Source organism: Coregonus lavaretus (genome assembly GCF_964263955.1).
Source record: "Coregonus lavaretus genome assembly, contig: HAP1_SCAFFOLD_495, whole genome shotgun sequence".
Lineage (NCBI taxonomy): Eukaryota > Metazoa > Chordata > Actinopteri > Salmoniformes > Salmonidae > Coregonus > Coregonus lavaretus.
In genome coordinates this window covers 321,739-344,432 of record NW_028156244.1, presented here as the reverse complement: position 1 = coordinate 344,432, position 22,694 = coordinate 321,739, and the positions used below count along the sequence as shown (strand labels likewise).

The 22,694-nt window shown below is 43.7% G+C and overlaps 1 protein-coding gene across 1 annotated transcript; it reads right to left on the bottom strand.

Annotated features, from left to right (window-relative positions):
- Window positions 1-387: 387 nt before the first annotated feature.
- On the bottom strand, window positions 388-18,165 carry LOC311126569 (hepatocyte nuclear factor 4-beta-like). The gene is made up of 10 exons (XM_084200561.1): window positions 17,154-18,165; window positions 15,005-15,170; window positions 13,432-13,526; window positions 9,106-9,212; window positions 8,176-8,331; window positions 7,883-7,970; window positions 7,484-7,636; window positions 2,532-2,795; window positions 2,091-2,213; window positions 388-1,378 (listed from the first exon to the last, which is right to left on the bottom strand). Exons 1-10 carry the CDS (start codon window positions 17,266-17,268, stop codon window positions 1,251-1,253), a joined length of 1,395 nt encoding a protein of 464 aa, XP_084056687.1. The 5' UTR covers window positions 17,269-18,165; the 3' UTR covers window positions 388-1,250.
- Window positions 18,166-22,694: the final 4,529 nt, after the last annotated feature.

Below are 22,694 nucleotides of genomic sequence, written 5' to 3'. Positions count from 1 at the left end.
CTCCAAAAACACCACTTAAAGTCTGGGTGAGGGAAGAGAAAGTCTCTAATAGATTTTTCTCCTTTCACCATTTCTGTCTATAGCCCATGTAATATCTGACCCATGACAGTCAGTGAGTGACCCTGGATAACCTGCCAAGAGTTGGTCATCTCAGTATGAGAAGGTTTGCCTCGTGCTCAAAGGAAAAGAGGAACAGTCAGATTTTCTGAACAGGCTTAGTGCGCCCTCTGCAGTTATGTTACATATCCTACACTCACAGTCATCAGTGAATGATTTTCTTACAGTAAGTAGCCTCTTACAAAGTATCAGTTCACATAATAGGCCTACACACCTACAGAATAAAACCTAACATCTATCCAAAGCAAGAGATACACAACACAGTTTGCAGGCTCTAAATATTTATTTTTCATTTATTTCCTTTTTTTCCCTTTTACGAGTAACTTTAAGAAGTTTAACAGTACCAACATCTGCATGGACTTTGATCCTGATGATAAACAACATGAAATGGTTCTTACTTCACCACGGCCACATCACTATTGTCATTCATTAACATGCCAACACAACTCACTCACCCAACCATGATCTAATAAAGATAACATACTATTGAGCTGTGATCTTGATTGATTTGATGATTGTAATTGTCAGTGAATGGTTAACATAAAGAACAATTCCTGATCAATTATTAATTGTATGCATCATATTCCCAGTGTGCATTGTGCAGAGGTGGATAAGAGAGAGGATTGGCTGGCTGAGTCAAAGTCCATCTTTGGGTTACTAGTGTCTAAGTAACAGCCTCTACTTCATGTTGTGTTCATGTAGTAGTACGGCCTGGATGCACCAACACCTGGTCAGGGGTGTCAAACTCATTTTGCCCCAGGGGCCGCATTCGGTCTTCAACTAGGTTCGTAGGGCTGTACTGAAAATGTGTTGTATTTCCTCGCCATCAAATATAAATAAAAACGTTTTTAAAATGTTTGATGCTCCCTGACTGTCTAGCTTTCATTTCAGTGATGATTAGCGAGCTGGACACAGTCAAGAAACGGTATGAATATAGGTCCATTATCATTCCTACTCAGTTTCAATTTGGTTTTAGTCAATGTAAAGTATTCTGAGTTTGTCCCCCCACCCCAAAAAAACAAAACATTTTACTCAAACCAACCGCGGGCCGGATTGGATGTGTGTGCATGTTTAGCCCACACAGCTGTTTTTCTCCTCTCTGGTTGAGTAGCTGCTGCTGCTTGGTCTGCTTCTCAGAGGCAGGTGTGGACAGGAGCCATGGGCATGCCGTGGGCAGACTCTATGGGCATGTCTGCCCCCTCCCCATGTCTGTACACCTCAGTGCCAGTCTGTGTGGGCACCAGAGGCACCACTGGCAGAGCTGTTGGAGAGAGACAGGCATCAGACTGGCATTACACGCACTGAGACTGAAACCGCATGGCTTTTACTACAGGTCCATAACAGTACTCTTTCAGTACATTAAGTTACTGTTGGTGAGCTAATCCCCTAAAAAAAGACACAAAGGTGATAATTATAGGAATATTAATGATGGGAGACAGACATCAACATCCCTCAGGTGAGCTCAGAGCTGTAGGGACTGAGCCTGACGACCAGGCTGGGGAGAGGGCCCTGGTTCCCGTGAAGCGAGGCTGGGTTAGAGGGCCTGAAACAAGGGGAGCAGTCTGGGCCATGTGCCCCCTGTAGGGCCAGGCTGGCTCTGTGAGGGTGATAAAACACTGGGGACGGTGAGATCACTGTGTGCTATTTCTCTGTTTTGACAGCGTAGGGGCATTACTCAGGTAGTCTCTTTCCACAGCTGCTGTGGAGCACCATGAGGCTGGCGAGACAGACTATTACTTAGGAGCACCATGTTGCTTGGTGTTGTGAGGAGATCTCAGTGAAGCAAACCTGACTCAGTCCGGGACACAGGCAGGAAACCAGCGTCTGAGGTTTCACGCACCTGCTGCACCGCTAATTACAGGTGTGTGTGTGTGTGTATAAAAGTGTAATGCAAGGTGATTATGATGTATTTGTTTGCTCTAGCTAACTAATGCATACTAGTAGACAATGTATATGGACTTGGGGGTACTCACAGCTAGGGACAGGTAGGATGACTGATGTGAAGTTGCTAGGCAACCCAACATGGCCTCCTAGTAGGTCCTGAGACAGGGTGTGATCTTGGGGTGGGGGGAACGCCATTACATTTGAGTTAGAACCTGAGGAGGACCAGAGAAGAGAATAACTGTATACTACTACACTACTACACTGATCTAGTTACCATGACAGCACAAAGGTTACCCTCATTAAGAATACTCTCAAGTCAATAATGAGAGCTCACCATGAAACAGTATGTAACAACATAATTGAAGACACAATGCACAGTGGACAGATTAGATTGTGGGAATTGAAAGTTGACCTATTTTAGGTTTGAGTTGTTATTGACCTCTGTGGTTGACCTGTAAGGCAACCCAGTGAAAGTTAGGGGTATTCAGTTTGAAGGTTTTTACTGTAAGTATCTCCCCTCTGGAGCGTACCGTGCCCTGTGCGTTGTCCCAGGCCCCCAGTGGCCCCCTCTCCCAGTAGCATCTCCTGCAGCAGGCTGTCCACGCTGGGCTCCCCCAGGAGCCTGGCCAGCTGCAGGGTCTCCACCATCTGCCAGGCCACACTCTGCAGGGGGGGCAGCATCAGCAGCAGCTCCCCAAAACGCCCCCGCTGCTCACAAGTGGCCTCGTCCAGCAGCACCTGGGCCTGGAAACGCAGCCGCCGCACTCTCTGAGGGGCCTCCAGCCCTGGGCAGTCTGAGAGACAGGGGGTGAGAGGTAGGGTTAATACTGCAATCAGAGAGAGAGAGAGAGAAAGAGAGAGAGAGAGAGAGAGAGAGAGAGAGAGAGAGAGAGAGAGAGAGAGAGAGAGAGAGAGAGAGAGAGAGAGAGAGAGAGAGAGAGAGAGAGAGAGAGAGAGAGAGAGAGAGAGAGAGAGAGAGAGAGAGAGAGAGAGAGAGAGAGAGAGAGAGAGAGAGAGCGAGAGAGAGAGCGAGAGAGAGAGAGAGAGAGAGAGAGAGAGAGAGAGAGAGAGAGAGAGAGAGAGAGAGAGAGAGAGAGAGAGAGAGAGAGAGTATGAAAGACATGTATACTGCAGTCCTAGCACTAACAGATGTAGGGAGGGACAGGGTACCAGAGTATAAGTTCAAGTTCTATTTGTCACATGCACAAGTAAAGTGAAATGCTTAACTTACCCAACAGTGCAATATTCAATATAAAAAAGTATAACTAATAAGAAACAACAACAACAACAAACATACGAGAAATAAGACATAAAAGAGGAAGCTTTATACAGGGTCAGTGCCAGTACCATATGTACAATACAGGGATACTGGAATAGTTGAGGTAGATATGTACATAAAGGCTGGGATTAGGAGAAAGTGACTGGTAGCAGGATTATAATAATAATAATAATAATAATAATAATAGCAAACAGCATGGCAGCAGTATACGTGGTGGGTGGGTGCGTGGTGGTGAGTGTGTGTATGTGAGTTTATGTGTGTAAGTGTTAGTGTGAGTGTGTGTGTGTGTAAGAGTTTCAGTGTAGGCATGATAGATGGATATACATGTAAACAGGGCTGAAAAGTGACTGGTAGCAGGAATATATAAATACATGTACTTATGGTAATATTCCAATGCTAATATACAGTATACATGTAAACAGGAGTAATAGTGACCAGTAGCAGGATAAATAGATTGATACTAATGGTAATGGCAATCAATAATCAATGAACAGCAGCGTAGTGGTAGTAATAAATCTAATCAATATTAATTTTAACAGCAGCGTAGGTGTGAGGGGGAGCAATAGTTGTTAGCCATTTAACAGTCTTATGGCCAGGAGATGGAAGCTGTTTAGGAGTCTATTGGTCTGAGCCTTGATGCACCGATACCGCCTGCCGGACGGGAGCTTGGAGAACAGTCCATGTCTCGGTGGCTGGAGTTGGGCAATTTTTCAGGCCTTTCGCAGACACCGCCTGGCATGTACATCTTAGATGGCTGGGATCTCACCCCCAATGATGCGCTGGGCCATCCACACCACCCTCTGTAGGGCCTTCCGGTCGAGGGTGTTGCAGTTGCCATACCAGACAGTGATACAACCAGCAGGATGCTCTTGATGGTGCAGCTGTAAAAGTTCCTAAGGATCTGAGGGGCCATGCCATATCGTTTCAGCCTTCTGAGGAGAAGAGGCGCTGCTGTGCCTTCTTCACGACTGTGCTGGTGTGAGAGGACCATGTTAAGTCCTCAGTGATGTGGACACAGAGGAACTTGAAGCTCATGACCCTCTCCACTGTGGCCCCATTGATGTGGATGGGTTTTGAGGGAGAGGTTGTAATCCTGGCACCACACTTCAAGGTCTCTGACCTCCTCCCGGTAGGCTGTCTCATCGCTGTTGGTGATCAGACCTACCACCGTCGTGTTGTCGGGCAAACTTGTACCCTCAGTGTATACAGCAGTCATGATAACAGAGGAAACTGTCTTGGGAGGTAGAAGGGTCGGCATTTGACCATCAGGTATTCCAAGACAGGTGAACAATAGGTGAAGACTTCCACTGCGCCAGGGTCTGCACAGTGTGAATAGTTGAATCCATGAAGTTGGATAGCCATGGGGGGTATCTTGTCCGAAACCATGTTTTAGAAAAACAGAGAATATTGCAGTTACGAGAGTCCCGTTGATAGCAAATCTGCGATCGGGGGTAATCCATCTTATTATCATGTGACTGTACATTAGCCAATAGAATGGAGGGAAGTCGTGCCCGGTTTTCCCTTCGCCTTAGTCTCACCAGGATGCCCGCTCTCCTGCCTCTTTTTCACTAGTGTTTCCTCTTGGGTAGCCTGAAGAATTGGTTGGAGGTACACAAAGAGCCCAGGGCAGATGAGTTGAAGTCGAAGTTGAAGCCAGAATTTAGGTTGGTAACTGCCGATCTGATGTTCAAAAGACTTCGTAGATCATAGGAAATTATGAAAGCCAAAAGAATCACAAAATAGCAAAGTTGGGTCAGAGCACGCAAGACGGCAGCCATACAGTACGGCGCCATCTTTAAATACAGTGCCTTCGGAAAGTATTCAGACCCCTTGACTTTTTCCACATTTTGTCACGTTACAGCCTTATTCTAAAATTGATTAAATATATAAAAATCCTCAGCAATCTACACACAATACCCCATAATGACAAAGCCAAAACAGGTTTTTAGAAATGTTTGCAAATGTATTAAAAATAAAAAACAGAAATACCTTATTTACATAAGTATTCAGACCCTTTGCTATGAGACTCGAAATTGAGCTCAGGTGCATCCTGTTTCCATTTATCATCCTTGAGATGTTTCTACAACTTGATTGGAGTCCACCTGTGGTAAATTCAATTGATTGGACATGATTTGGAAAGGCACACACCTGTCTACATAAATGTCCCACAGTTGACAGTGCATGTCAGAGCAAAAACCAAGCCATGAGGTCGAAAGAATTGTCCGTAGAGCTCCGAGACAGGATTGTGTCGAGGCACAGATCTGGGGAAGGGTACCAAAACATTTCTGCAGCATTGAAAGTCCCCAAGAACACAGTGGCCTCCATCATTCTTAAATGGAAGAAGCATGGAACCACCAAGACTCTTCCTAGAGCTGGCCGCCCGGCCAAACTGAGCAATCGGGGGAGAAGGGCCTTGGTCAGGGAAGTGACCAAGAACCCAATGGTCACTCTGACAGAGCTCTAGAGTTCCTCTGTGGAGATGGGAGAATCTTCCATAAGGACAACCATCTCTGCAGCACTCCACCAATCAGGCCTTTATGGTAGAGTGGCCAGACGGAAGCCACTCCTCAGTAAAAGACACATGACAGGCCTGCTTGGAGTTTGCCAAAAGGCCCCTAAAGACTCTCAGACCATGAGAAACAAGATTATCTGGTCTGATGAAACCAAGATTGAACTCTTTGGCCTGAAAGCCAAGTGTCACGTCTGGAGGAAACCTGGCACCATCCCTACGATGAAGCATGGTGGTGGCAGCATCATGCTGTGGGGATGTTTTTCAGCGGCAGGGACTGGGAGACTAGTCAGGATTGAGGGAAAGATGAACGGAGCAAAGTACAGAGAGATCCTTGTTGAGAACCTGCTCCAGAGCGCTCAGGACCTCAGACTGGGGCGAAGGTTCACCTTTCAACAGGACAATGACCCTAAGCACACAGCCAAGACAACGCAGGAGTGGCTTCGGAACAAGTCTCTGAATGTCCTTGAGTGGCCCAGCCAGAGCCCGGACTAGAATCCCATCTAACATCTCTGGAGAGACCTGAAAATAGCTGAGCAGCAATGCTCCCCATCCAACCTGACAGAGCTTGAGAGCATCTGCTGAGAAGAATGGGAGAAACTCCCCAAATACAGGTTTGCCAAGCTTGTAGCGTCATACCCAAGAAGACTCAATGCTATAATCGCTGCCAAAGTTGCTTCAACAAAGTACTGAGTAAAATGTCTGAATACTTATGTAAATGTCATATTTCAGTTTTAAATTTTTAATAAATGAGCAAACATTTCTAAAAACCTGTTTTTGCTTTGTCAATATGGGGTATTGTGTGTAGATTGATGAGGGGGGAAAAACTATTTCATCCATTTTAGAATAAGGCTGTAACGTAACAAAATTTGGAAAAAGTCAAGGGGTCTGAATACTTTCCGAATGCACTGTACATGAGAGACACATACATGTACAGTATGCTTATACAGAGAGACAGAGTGAAGCCATTGTGAAACAAACAATTCCTATAACACAGCCCTGAGACAGAGAGAATGAATAGGAGATTAAGGGAGACAAATCCTCACGCTGCGGCCCTAGGAGAATAGAGAGAGATGGGATTGCAGTGGGGACATTATACAATATACTTTTTTACTAATTGAAATGCATTATGTGTGATAAACTAAACTGAAATGATTAGAGAAAGGTTGGGTAAAGGTAACAGGGCAGGGTCACAGAGGACAGAGCTGAGCACACGGTGTGTTTATTTCTGTAGGTAGTCAGTCATCTGTGTCAGACTTAGCCTGGTGCTGCTGTGTAATGCTGTGTACTGCTGTGTACTGCTCTGTACTGCTGTGCCAGTTTGGCCAGTCAGTCTGTCAGACCGGTGGCCTGGCTCTGCTGCTGTAATCACCACCTCAGGCCAACAGGCTGTAAAGTCCAGTAGCCAGTCACCTCTCCATGCCAAGACCAGGACCTCGCCCAGATATGAATAGTTATTAATAGTTAGTTTCCCAGAACACGATGAAACCAGACCTCCAGGCCAGGACAAACCAACAGGGTGCCAAGGACAGAGCACAGAGGGCAGAGAGAGTCCCAGGAGAGAACAACTGAAATAAAAAGATTCCTGGCGAAAGTCTCTTCCTTTGTCTGAGGACAGAGGAGAGGTAAGAAGAGGTGAGGAGGGGGGAGGAGGGGAAGGGGGATGGCTGGTGGCGACCAAAGGACTGACTGACCAGGAGCGAAGAAGACTATGGTTTTGAGGCAGGCGAACTCGCTGTCAGTGATGTCCAGCTCTCTCAGAGGCCTGACCAGCTCCTCCAGGATCCGGGCTGCCACTCTGGACACCTCCACCTCAGCACCGCTCACTGGGATCACAAAGTAATTACCTGCAAACCCAATCCACATATTAAATACTTACTTATAATGTAAGTTAAGTAAAACCATAAGTATAACCTTATACATTAGGTAAGTCTGCTTCCTTTATCAATATAGACATATGGTAAAAGCAGTATAGCTAGTCCACATTACCAGCATCGAAGATAGAGAATATCAAACATTGGGTAAATAATGTATTCATTCTATAACAAAGAAGAGGGCACATCCCAGACTCAGCTGACATCTATATATTTTACCCAGAAGGATAATGTCATTGTAAGGTAGGGAGCGTCGAGCCACCCCTAGGATGAGGTGTTCAGCAGAGTGGGCTCGTAACAGGGATACCTGCACACAGACCAGACACAGCACAGAAACAACACACAGCAGCCATTACACAGACAGCCCTCCCTGCAACATGAGTATCCCAACAGCTAGTGATCCAAAACCCAACACAAAGACAGCTGGGCTGAATGTGACCGCCTGCTTAGACAGGTGCAGCTCACATGTTCAGACAGACACATTAAGTAGGCTAACATCCATAGTTCCATACCCTGTCGTCAACGGGGAGGCTGCAGAACTCGGGGATGCGCTTGGCCCACTGCACCAGCAGGAGGAGCTGCTGCTTCATGGACTCACACACGTCCCCCACGCGCGCTATCTTCTTGGTGTTGATGTCACAGCTCATAGGGGAGGTCAGGGCTGGAAACTGAGAGTGGCACACAATAATGAGAGGTTCCACATTGGCCCTAGGTGTCAGTGTAATGTGAGAATGAAGAGAGGGTTGGAGGAGATGGATGGGGCAGGGTGGAGGGGTGAGATGATGGATGCTTGGACAATCGTGAAGGGCAGAGCATGCAGAGGCAGGTAGGGTATTGGGTGGGGGAAAGGTCACTTCAGAGAATGGTGGTAATAGAGAATATAAGGGTGTAAGATGAGAATTTGGATGTGTGTTGTTGGTGGGTCTGTCTCTGGAACAATGCTGTTGGATGGTGATCAGAGTCCAGCACACAGCTCACATTGAGGAGACATTGCATGAAAACTAGATCCAAATGGAAAACAGCCCGGCCTCATTTTGTGGTTCATTTGTCAATCATCCAATTAATTTCTGCTGCATTCCTTTCGCATGCAAAGAGGATATCTGGTTGTTATTATGTATTTGAAGCCAATTGAACACTGGCACACAATCCAAACCCAGGCACTGCAATTAAATAGGACTGCTGTAATCAGATGTGAGTCTCTCTGGGCAATTTCGCAATTTCTAAGAAGTAACTGAATCCAGCCTGCAGCTAGAATCTCCAGGGGACCTTAATGGCCGGCCGTCTAAAGTGCAGCCTATATCCTCTCCATCTCTAGCCCTGCCACTGCTGTGTTTCTGAGAAACAGATAAGGGGCTTTACTCTGGGCTGGATGGGAAATGGAAGCCTCTGGAGCACTTTGTGGTTGTGAATAGGGAGAGGTTTTTATAGTGACAGTCTCTTACCTGATACATGCTGGCCTCTGCCTGTAGCAGTACACTGATGGACAGGGTGCCCAGCCCCTGTCCCTCTCCTCTGCGGCTACTGATGCGGTCCCGCTCGTTCTGCACGGCTGGAAATAAAAGAATAGGAGGGAGGGAGAGACGGTCAGGAAAGTCCCTGGATTTCTTGTGCTCACTGTTTTACTCAGTGGAGGGTTAATGTTGTAATTACAGCATACACCTACACTGAACAAAATGGAGGGTAATGTTGTAATTACAGCATACACCTGCACTGAACAAAAATATAAACGCAAACATGTAAAGTGTTGGTCCCATGTTTCATGAGCTGAAATAAAAGATCCCAGAAATGTTCCATACGCACAAAAAGCTTATTTCTCTAATTTGTTTACATCCCTGTTAGTGAGCATTTCTCCTTTGCCAAGATAATCTATCCAGCTGACAGGTGTGGCATATCAAGAAGCTGATTAAACAGCATGATCATTACACAGGTGCACCTTGTGCTGGGGACAATAAAGGGCCACTCTAAAATCACACAACACAATGCCACAGATGCCTCAAGTTTTGAGGGAGCATGCAATTGGCATGCTGACTGCAGGAATGTCCACCAGAGCTGTTGCCAGATAATTTTATGTTAATTTCTCTACCATAAGCCACTTCCAACGTTGTTTTAGAGAATTTGGCAGTACGTCCAACTGGCCTCACAACCGCAGACCACGTGTACGGCGTCATGTGGGCGAGCGGTTTGCTGATGTCAACGTTGTGAACAGAGTGTCCCATAGTGGCGGTGGGGTTATGGTATGGGCAGGCATATGGTACGGACAACGAACACAATTGCATTTGATCAATGGCGATTTGAATGCACTGAGATACTGTGACGTGTTCCTGAGGCCCATTGTTTTTTTTTAGGTACAGTGGGGGAAAAAAGTATTTAGTCAGCCACCAATTGTGCAAGTTCTCCCACTTAAAAAGATGAGAGAGGCCTGTAATTTTCATCATAGGTACCCATCAACTATGACAGACAAATTGAGAAAAGAAATCCAGAAAATCACATTGTATGATTTTTTATGAATTTATTTGCAAATTATGGTGGAAAATATGTATTTGGTCACCTACAAACAAGCAAGATTTCTGGCTCTCACAGACCTGTAACTTCTTCTTTAAGAGGCTCCTCTGTCCTCCACTCGTTACCTGTATTAATGGCACCTGTTTGAACTTGTTATCAGTATAAAAGACACCTGTCCGCAACCGCAAACAGTCACACTCCAAACTCCACTATGGCCAAGACCAAAGAGCTGTCAAAGGACACCAGAAACAAAATTGTAGACCTGCACCAGGCTGGGAAGACTGAATCTGCAATAGGTAAGCTGCTTGGTTTGAAGTAATCAACTGTGGGAGCAATTATTAGGAAATGGAAGACATACAAGACCACTGATAATCTCCCTCGATCTGGGGCTCCACGCAAGATCTCACCCCGTGGGGTCAAAATGATCACAAGAACGGTGAGCAAAAATCCCAGAACCACACGGGGGGACCTAGTGAATGACCTGCAGAGAGCTGGGACCAAAGTAACAAAGCCTACCATCAGTAACACACTACGCCGCCAGAGACTCAAATCCTGCAGTGCCAGACGTGTCCCCCTGCTTAAGCCAGTACATGTCCAGGCCCGTTTGAAGTTTGCTAGAGTGCATTTGGATGATCCAGAAGAGGATTGGGAGAATGTCATATGGTCAGATGAAACCAAAATAGAACTTTTTGGTAAAAACTCAACTCGTCGTGTTTGGAGGACAAAGAATGCTGAGTTGCATCCAAAGAACACCATACCTACTGTGAAGCATGGGGGTGGAAACATCATGCTTTGGGGCTGTTTTTCTGCAAAGGGACCAGGACGACTGATCTGTGTAAAGGAAAGAATGAATGGGGACATGTATCGAGAGATTTTGAGTGAAAACCTCCTTCCATCAGCAAGGGCATTGAAGATGAAACGTGGCTGGGTCTTTCAGCATGACAATGATCCCAAACACACCGCCCGGGCAACGAAGGAGTGGCTTCGTAAGAAGCATTTCAAGGTCCTGGAGTGGCCTAGCCAGTCTCCAGATCTCAACCCCATAGAAAATCTTTGGAGGGAGTTGAAAGTCTGTGTTGCCCAGCGACAGCCCCAAAACATCACTGCTCTAGAGGAGATCTGCATGGAGGAATGGGCCAAAATACCAGCAACAGTGTGTGAAAACCCTGTGAAGATTTACAGAAAACGTTTGACCTGTGTCATTGCCAACAAAGGGTATATAACAAAGTATTGAGAAACTTTTGTTATTGACCAAATACTTATTTTCCACCATAATTTGCAAATAAATTCATTAAAAATCCTACAATGTGATTTTCTGGAATTTTTTTTCTCATTTTGTTTGTCATAGTTGACGTGTACCTATGATGAAAATGACAGGCCTCTCTCATCTTTTTAAGTGGGAGAACTTGCACAATTGGTGGCTGACTAAATACTTTTTTCCCCCACTGTATCTGTGACCAACAGATGCATATCTGTATTCCCAGTCATGTGAAATCCATAGATTAGGGCCTAATTTATTTCAATTGACTGACTTCCTTATATGAACTGTAACTCAGTAAAATCTTGGTTATACATTTAATTTTGACACTCATCTGTATTGAGACTATTTCAGAGCAAATTCAATTTTGGAATGTTTCCAAATTCCCCATTGTATGAAAAGTAACATCTCTAACTTTGATTCTGATTCTGCCAACATATTAAACCTGACTATGTAATTAGGCAAAGGAAGGCATGACGGGAGGCTGACTGTACAGGGCCTGATGGTTGGGATTGTGTCCGACAGAGGAGACTGTCTCATGGTGACCTCTGTGCCTGTGTCATTACAATGGATGACCTCATCCTGATTCCAGTCTGCCCCACAAAGTCAGACAACAAGCCCCAGTCTGAGAGCAGTCAGTCACCACAGCTGACCTCTCAGCAGCCAATCAGGACCCTATTAATCAAACTGGAGCTGCAGAGACAGAGAGAGAGAGACCTCTGCCTTGGAGACATGGCCGTGGGTGATGATGTCACAAATTAGTCCTCCATGGAGCATAAGTGAAGTGATAGATTGGATGTGGCTGTAGACATTCAGCAAGGAGAATAGGAGGAGTACAATTAATGATCGTTGGCAAAAACGGTTTGTTAGAATTTGTTGTCCGGATTAATGTACAATTGAAACACATTAAACCAAAGGCTTATACACCATTTAAAAATGGCATGTTCTGACATTTTGTGGCATAGCTTTGCTTTTTACTAAATGCTATTTGAGTGGTCTGCAAAATTAATATGGCAAATGTTTGAATCCTTCTCCATGACCATCACTAAGGGGGCTCAGCTTCAGTTTCTCTCTTATGTAACATTCTCCTGGACCGAGGGCTCAGCAGAGAGAAGCATGTCTCTCTTGAAAAAGCCAGAGCAAATATTTGCCCATGCTCAGCCATGTTAATTATTCATGTGAGGGGCCATTCATGGATCCTCTAATCCCGTCTCTCTCTCCTGGTTATCTGCGGCAGCCAGTGGAAGATAAGGTCTACAGGACACTGCTAACAGCCACTCACTCAGTATTGCTCAAGAGAGAGGCATGTTGATCTTGTTGCTTTTCCCCCACAGTGAGTGGTGCATACACTCTTGGAAAAAAGGATTCCAAAAGGGTTCTTCGGCTGTCCCCATAGGATAACCCTTTTTGGTTCCAGGTAGAACCCTTTTGGGTTCCATGTAGAGGGTTCTACCAGGAACCAAACAGTGTTCTTCAAAGGGTTCTCCTATGGGAATAGCCAATAAACCCTTTTAGCTTCTAGATAACACTGCACATGGACTTGGTACTGGTAACTGTGTATATAGCCAAGTTATCCTTACTCATTGTTTATTTATTACTCATGTTATTATCTTTCTATTATTCTGTTGCTTATGAAGCATGTGACAAATACAATTTGATTTGAGATAGCACCCTTTTTTCTAGGACTGTAGACTATACCCAACTCAGTACCCCTGCCTCAGCCCCCACTACCCACCACCACCTGACGTGCCTGCCAACCCCAATGTCCCTCTTGGCGTTGGACATGGTTATGCAATGTGGGTAAATATTGTGATTTGTCAACTTGCATATATGCTTATGGCTTTAAAAACAAAATGTTTCGTGTGTGTGTGCGTGTGTGTACTGGCAGGCTTTAAAAATCTATTTTGAATGAATAATGTGGCATTGAGTTGTGTAATTATTATGTAGTGTGGTACCATACAGTATGTAACATCTGTGTCATGATTAAACAACAAACCATCTCTCTCACCTTCCTTTCTCATGCCTGCTCGGAAACATTTCCGAAGCCTGCAGTAACGGCATTGGTTCCTCTTGTCTTTGTCCACAACACATTGCCTGCTGAACCTGCCGACACACACACACACACACACACACACACACACACACACACACACACACACACACACACACACACACACACACACACACACACACACACACACACACACACACACACACACACACACACACACACACACACACACACACACACACACAATTAGATAAACTTCAATACAAGACAAGAGTTGTAAGATTATGTAACACACAATCAGACACAAGTCTCACACTATGGACTTCTGTAATTGTGATGGCGTCAGATCAGTGCTGTACAATTTCTGTGTGTGGGCATACACATGTTCAGACAGGCTCCTAACACTTAGTTCTAGACATGTAGCCACCTTTCATAGAAACCTGCGAAATGACAACTCCTATAGTCCATACAGTGTGGTAAAATCGACTTCTCACATGTGAGAGAGTAAAACTCATCACACCATTGACTTGGAGTCTTCAATCACTGTATTAAGGTTATTGTCTCTTTGTCTGAACAAAACCCAGAGACTATGACCCAGAAGTTGGCTTTCTATTCTAGGCCATTGCAACTTTCATACATCTCACTTGACAATGGATGTGGTTGAGAATCGTACTACCAGAAAAAGTGAATGAAATTACTTTACCAGAATTGCAGCAACACTTTTTTACCAGCTGCCCTAGTCATTGGCAGTAAATGCGTCTCTGTATTGTACTGTGGGTCGGAGGCGCCTAATAATCATTCCAATGATCTGCAGTTCTAACAGAACCTTGGTTGTATCTCAAATGACACTCTATTTCCCATTTAGCGCCTTATTTTTGTGTCTCAGGTCAAAAGTAGCGCACTATATGGGGATCCAGCCTGGTCTCATAGACTAGACATAACATAGTAAATGTAAACTCAAATTAGTATAATATAGTATGTTACGTTTGGTATGGTTACATAAGACAGATGGTGACTTAAAGTAGGGTGGTTGGGTGGGCATATAACACGAACGACTAGCAACCCATAGGTTGCGAGTTCAAATCTCATCACGGACAGCTTTATCATTTTAGCTAATTAGCAACTTTTCACCTACTTACTACTTTTTAGCTACGTTGTAACTACTTAGCATGTTAGCTAACCCTTCCTCTAACCTGAACCCTTTTAGCTAACACTTCCCCTAACCATAACCCATTTAGCTAACCCTTCCCCTAACCCTTTAACCTAGTCTTAAACTTAACTCTAACCCCTAGCCTTGCTAACGTAACATCTCATATGTTTTGCAAATTCGTAACATATAATATGAATTGTAATTCATAACATATCATACTAAATGGGTGATGGACATCCACAAATGAATACATACCACACAAAACGTAACATATCATACTAAGTGGAGTACATACAGAATAATACAAAATGCTCTGAGACCATGTTGGATCAGATCAAAAATAGTGCACTATATTGGGAATAGGGTATCATTTGAGATGTAGTCCTCTTTTTCAGTGACCTGTGTGGTGATGAGTGTCACCTGCAGGTGTAGGCGTGGTTCTTCCTGACGCTCCTCCTGAAGAAGCCCTTGCAGCCGTCGCAGCTGGACGCACCGTAGTGTTTACCTGTGGCCCTGTCTGCACATATGGAACACACGCTCCCATTGGTCTGCAGCAGCAGAGGGGCAGGCTCCAGCATCATCAACTCTGTCAATCAATCATAAGAAAATTATTGAGATTCATACACTACAGCACACTGGAGGTCTGATGTGTAGCTACTGTATGTGTTGAATTGACTCTTGACACTTGCGAGGATGTCTATTACTGATGACCTCAGGCTAACATTAGGAAGCTTTGGTGATGCACAATGGAATTGTCACGACTTCCTCCGAAGCTGCCTCCTCTCCTTGTTAGGGCAGGCTTCGGCGTTCGTCATCACCGGCCTTCTAGCCACTGCCGCTCCTCATCTCATCATTCCATTTGTTTTGTCTTGTTTATTACACACACTTGGTTCATATCCCCTCATCAGTACCTGTATAAGTGTTCCCTCTGCCCCCTTGTCTTTGTGTGTGATTGTTTATTGTGGAGGTTAGATTAGCTTGGTGGAGCTCTTTGTATTTTATATCGCCGGGATATTCACTCGTGTGCCTTGTTGTTTTTTCAGTGCGCCGTATTTCCGCGCTGGAGTGTTTGACTCATTGCTGCGCACCGCTGTGTTACGGAATAAACCTTTTATTCTGTGATTTACCCTCCTGCGCCTGACTCCTTCTAAATCACTCACCACAGGAATAGTGTTCTTGTAGGACACTATTCTACTTTTACAGAGGGTCCCCCATTGCTGATGAATAAGTAAACAGCTAATAAGCCCCACGAGCGTCTGCAGAGAGCGGATCACTCAGCTGAGAGATTGTCAACGCTGTGTGACAGCAGATAAGCACGTTTACAGAGCAAATAATTAATCAACGCCATCATCAGCTAACGCGATTAATGAATCCCTGTTCATTCCACCTCTGTGAAGGGAAATAATCTTGTACTGCACAGAAAAATGCACAACTTTCCAAGGCAGAAATGTGTTGATTGTGAGTTTATAGGGCTGTAAGAACAATGGCAGTGTTGTGTTGTTCCCCAGGTCTGATGAGGTTTGGAGGGGGTAATAAAAGCAGGGTTATAGGTAGAGATATCACTGCTGTATGTGGCTGCCAGACTCACAGGCCCTCAGAGAACCACTGCTGCTTATTACTCAGAGGAAGAGGAAACTCCCCATTTAATTAAAGCAGATTCAGGTCAGTGGCAAAGCCAAAGTCCACTGGCTAATTTTACACTGGGAGCTCAGTTTTAATTCAATCTCCCTCAATGTTGCTCTAAATTGTGTCCTGTCAGTGTTCGATCGCTGCAGGATTGTCTCTCTTAAAACCACTGACCGTCAAATATACTCTGTTGGTGTAGTGTTTGTGCGGTCGCAGGGACAATGCCCCCAGGCTGTAATGTATTTAAATTGCACACTTAGAGTTGGGAGACTGAGCAGCCAGGGATAACAATTTAACATGGAGAATGCTTTCTGTGGTCAAAGATCAGTTCGATTGAATTAAGAGATTAGAATACATCTGCCACACAGCTATCTGCCTTGGAGAGCAGTCTGCTGGTAAAGCATCTCCTTAAAAGTGCTAAAGAAAGGACCTGATTCAGCAGAACAGACTCCTAATGATGATAATGATGAGTTCAAATTAGATTATAAGGGAAAACAGAGGAGGAGGGAGAGGGAGGTCTTTAGAACCCTCCCAGTATTGCCGGGAGTAATGACCGTTGTATTCGCAGCATTTTGTGGAATGAGAGCTGATGTCATTGTATCCATGCCATGAGAAAATGGTCTTACAAATTCCTATGTGTATGAGAGCTACATTTTAAAGCCCTGAGAGTACTTTTTAAAACCATGTTCTTCCAAGGGCACTGGGTCTCTTTATGTAAGCCTGGCCTTCTTTCCGTCTGAATGGAAAAACACGTTTTAAAAAGCTACCAAGATCTACTGATTAATTTGAACCTATAAAAATGAATGGATATTCAATATTTGAATGTCCTTTGAATATCATACAAAAACCATCCCTCAAATGTCAGACCAGTGTTTTGGTATTGTTGTGCACCAGTCTATGAGTGAAGGACAGACAGGTAAAGGTGTCATTATACCAGACATACCTGTCTCTACAGGAAACACCCTGAGGTTGTCAAACTCCAGCATGGTGTAGGAGGGGTCAAGGGTGGTGCTGTAGTCTGCGGAGTCCAGATCCAGCACGGTCCCTGACAGCTTCATGGTTCTGGTCACTGCTTCAGGAGGCCACACTAGGCCCAAAACAAAAGTCTGATTTAAATGAACAAAGGAACCAGAACAGACTGCTGCACAACCTTCCTCTTCAGTTCACCACTCTGTTCCAAAATCACCCACTTTTTCAGCACAATCACTTAAGTCCTCTCTGTGTCTTCCTGATTGTCTAGTTCAGGTAAATCAATGTGTTCTCATTCTGTGTGACGCCGCTATTCCTCCACTCGGTCACAGGCCTCCAAAGTCCTGGTTCCTGTCCTGTGCTGATGTTTTCCTTGGCCCAGTGAATCATGTGTACCTTTTAGATTCTTCCTTTTCTCATCCCAGTATTCCTGTCAGGCTGTTCTTACTCAGGTTGTATAACAGAACAAGTCATCCAGTATGTATTTAGCTGGTAGCTAATGTTCCAGATCAGTGTGATGGATCCCAAACGGCCTTCCAAAGGAGGGAAAGAGAGAGACACTGAGATTTGGCCTACTGTCTGTTTGCGACTCTCTTATCAGAGTAGAGTATAATAAAGGTGAGGGTTCAGATGGAGGCAGGTAAACATTACTCACTGGGAAGAGAAAAAACAGCCGATACAGTCAAGGAGCTACGTTATCTTAATCACTTCAACGGCTGAGGATAAAAAGGCAGCAAAAACTAAAGTATATGACCAGATCAAAGGTCATCGTTACAGTGTGTTATCAGTTATTGCAGGTCAGCTGAGAATTCAAGGTATTTCAGTACCGCTGATCAATGTTTGATATTTGTAATTTCAGTAGACTACTATGGACAAAAGATGCCAGATTCTCAAGTTTGAGTGTTATTATAACTGGACGAGAGAGAGTATGCCATATTTCACCACTGGGGGCAGAGTTTGCAAGATCAACCGTCTGCGGGCTTCTTTCTTCACCTTTGCCCATGTGGGGAGCATGCCATCAGCTGTTTGGAGGTATTGATCAGAGGACGAGTGATAACATGTGTTTGCAAATAAAACTATACCTCCCCTGGGCCCCTTTATACAGATAGCGAATGCACTGTAGATAGCCTTTTTCTCTGACTCGTCTCTACATAAAACACAGGTTCAAGCAGTGGAGGGTCATCTATGTCAATCTACAATATAGTGACATTAGTATCTTCATGAAGCCACTTTGTGGTCTATCTAATGTTCTAGTAATGGCGTAACAGAATAATACAAAGCACCATATTAAGAAACATATCATATTGTTTTTAGATTATTAAGAAAAAAATGCCTATTGAGTTTATAATGTGAAACAAAGCAGTGGACAGTAAAGTCCAACATGTATTTTTCACTTTAAGCATCCAAAAATGGACAGAGATCTCATATTAATGTCCTTCATTTTTAATAGAGTAAATTCCCAGACATCTATAAAAATGGACGTCTGGGTTGAAGAAGTAAAAAAAAAAGATTTAAGAGTCAAATCCTTTGTGTGCAAGCAATCAATAGTCTGTCTAATATTATAACTGAACAAATTGAGTATGCTAATGTTAACATTACCTCCACATCAGTGGAGGCTGCTGAGGGGAGGACGGCTCATAATAATGTCTGGAATGGAGTCAATGGAATGGTATCAACCACATGGAAACAACGTAGTTGATGTGTTTGATACCACTCCATTGACTCCATTCCAGCCATTATTATGAGCCGTCCTCCCCTCATCAGCCTCCACTGCTCCACATGGCAGAGACGATATGATGATGACGACAAGTTCATACAGTTTACAGTACATTCAATACACTAGCATACTTCTCAGCTCCCCCACTGACATACGTTGTCATACTGGGGCCATTTTACCCTCCATGGGCTGGGACACTTCCTGGCCATCTGCAGAGGAGACGGATGTGTGGATCTGCAGAATATTCTGGACCTTCAGTATGTGAGCTATTGTGTGTAGGCTAAAGTATAGGAGAGAGAGAGGAGTTTGGAAAGAATGAAAGACATAAAGAAATGTGAACGTGGCCATATGATTTTTACAAATTATAACAAATTATATGTCAGACCACATATGAGCTTTTCCAGGAGCGATATCCATCATGCTTTGGTGTAATGGGATTTCCTGGGTGAGCAGCTCTCCTTCCCTGAATGTCACGCTAGGCCGCAGGTCAGACCTCCCCTGGCAGTGGCTCTCTCTCTCTCACACTGCAGCTTTGTTAAGGTGATTGATATCTCATAAAAACCTGTCAGTCACGGCAGGACGAAGGCAGAATGGTCCTCGGAGCCCTGTAAAATTATATCAGGTCCAGATTAAAAATTATTCTTAAATGTAGATTATCTTGCTAAAGCATTATAGTGTTCACAAAACAAAGAACTGTCTCATATATACAGTCCCAGTCAAAAGTTTGGACACACCTACTCATTCAAGGGTTTTTCTTTATTTTTTACTATTTTCTACATTGTAGAATAATAATGAAGACATCAAAACTACGAAATAACACATATGGAATCATGTAGTAACCAAAAAAGTGTTAAACAAATCAAAATATATTTTATATTTGAGATTCTTCAAATAGCCACCCTTTCCTTGATGACAGCTTTGCACACTCTTGGCATTCTCTCAACCAGCTTCATGAGGTAGTCACCTGGAATGCTTTTCCAACAGTCTTGAAGGAGTTCCCACAAATTTGTACAAATGAATAAATAAAAAAAATCAGAAATATCTTGAGTCAATAAGTATTCAACCCCTTTGTTATGACAAGCCTAAATAAGTTCAAGAGTAAATATTTGCTTAACAAGTCACATAATAAGATGCATGGACAGCAATAGTGTTGAACATGTTTTCTGAATCACTACTTCATCTCTGTACCCCACACATACAATTATCTGTAAGATCCCTCAGTCGGCAGTGAATTTCAAACACAGATTCAACCACAAAGACCAGGGAGGTTTTTGCCAAGAAGGGCACCTATTGGTAGATGGGTAAAAAAATACTAAACAGACATTGAATATCCCTTTGAGCATGGTGAAGTTATTAATTACACTTTGGATGATGTATCAATACACCCAGTCACTACAAAGATACAGGCGTCCTTCTTAACTCAGTTGCCGTAGAGGAAGGAAACCGCTCAAGAATTTCACCATGAGGCCAATGGTGACTTTAAAACAAGTTACAGAGTTTAATGGCTGTGATAGGAGAAAACTGAGGGTGGATCAACAACATTATAGTTATAATACTAACCTAATTGACAGAGTGAAAAGAAGGAAGCTTGTACCTAATACAAATATTCAAAAACATGCATCCTGTTTGCAACAAGGCACTAAAGTAATACTGCAAAAAATGTAGCAAAGCAATTCACTTTTTGTCTAAAATACAAAGTGTTATGTTTGGGGCAAATCCAATACAGCACATTACTGAGTACCACTTTCCATATTTTCAAGCATGAGGGTTCATGTAATCGTTAAGGACCGGGGAGTTTTTCAGGATAAAAAAGAAATGGAACGGAGCTAAGCAAAGGCAAAATCCAAAAGGAAAGCCTGGTTCAGTCTGCTTTCCACAAGACACTGGGAGATTAATTCACCTTTCAGTAGGACAATAACCTTAAACACAATGCAAAATTTACACTGGAGTTGCTTACCAAGAAGACAGTGATCCTGAGTGGCCGAGTTATAGTTTTGATTTAAATCTACTTGATCTGAAAATGGTTGTCTTGCAATGATCAACAACCAATTTGACAGAGCTTCTAGGCAGAGTTGCAAAGAAAAAGCCATATCTCAGACTGGCCAATAAAAAGAAAAGATGAAGATGGGCAAAAGAACACAGACACTGGACTTCTTTGCAACTCTGCATAGAAGGTCAGCATCCCGGAGTCGCCTCTTCACTGTTGATGTGGAGACTGGTGTTTTGCGGGTACTATTTAATGAAGCTGCCAGTTGAGGACCTGTGAGGCGTCTGTTTCTCAAACTAGACACTAATGTATTTGTCCTCTTGTGCAGTTGTGCACCTGGGCCTCCCACTCCTCTTTCTATTCTGGTTAGAGCCAGTTTGCACTGTTCTGTGAAGGGAGTAGTACACAGCGTTGTACGAGATCTTCAGTTTCTTGGCAATTTCTCGCATGGAATAGCCTTAATTTCTCAGAACAAGAATATACTGACGAGTTTCAGAAGAAAGTTATTTGTTTCTGGCCATTTTGAGCCTGTAATCGAACCCACAATTGCTGATGCTCCAGATACTCAACTAGTCTCAAGAAGGTCAGTTTTATTGCTTCTTTAATCAGCACAACAGTTTTCAGCTGTGCTAACATAATTTCAAAAGGGTTTTCTAATGATCAATTAGCTTTTTAAAATGATAAACTTGGATTAGCAAACACAACATGCCATTGGAACACAGGACTGATGGTTGCTGATAATGGGCCTCTGTACGCCTATGTAGATATTCCATAAAAAATCAGCCGTTTCCAGCTACAATAGCCATTTACAACAGTAACAATGTCTACACTGTATTTCTGATCAATTTGATGTTATTTTAATGGACAAAAAATTTACTTTTCTATCGAAAACAAGGACATTTCTAAGTGACCCCAAACTTTTGACTTGTGTAATCCCACTGGGCATTGTCTTTTCCATGTTGTTTCAACTTAATTTCATTGAAATGACGTGTAAACAACGTTGATTCAACAAGTGTGTGCACAGTGGGATGTTATCTATAGTAGGCCTGGATAGCAAATCAGTAGCCACATTTGTTTGAATCCATCACATCAACCCAATGTCACAATAAACATAAATGTTTTACTATGAAGAGAATTAATGCAGTTTAAGATTTTTTATTGGAACTCAACTCAATGCTATGGTCCAATGGAGAGCAGTAGACTAAAAAAGGCTGTTCCTCAATCTGACCAGCAGGGAGAGACAGAGTACAGAGCATCAGTCAAGACTCAGATCTATACAGAGGCCACTGACACACGCAGGCTGAATCTGAAGCTGAATCACACTGACACTCACTGGCTCACACACTTTTGGTTTTGAGGCTTTATACAGCACAGAGAACTATGTCTAAGAGAAAGCGTCTTTACGTGAAGACCAAAGTGTCTTAGGATCCTTGTTCAACATACCCACGTTATATTAGAGAGAGAATTAGGTACTGCCAACTTTACTGATCTATGAGGTGAAACTCTTGTCAAAATCTGTGAATTTACTCTCTACAGGTGTGTTGGAGATAGTTCTGCCTGTCCGTCTATCTGGAGAGAGGTCTGATTGATGAGCTATAGGCAGCAGTATTTCAGGCCCAGGGCCTCTGTAATTTGGGAGGGTAAAGTGTGGAGAGCAGCAGAATTGGTCTTGGCCACAACTCTGCAGAGCCAGTCACACTGTTGAAGCGTAATGCAGGTTGGCTATTAAGCTAACATAAATAAATAATGTCACCGGCACCTCTAAGTGAGTGGGAGTCTGAAACTTTTACCAGTGCATTTCTAATTTCCTT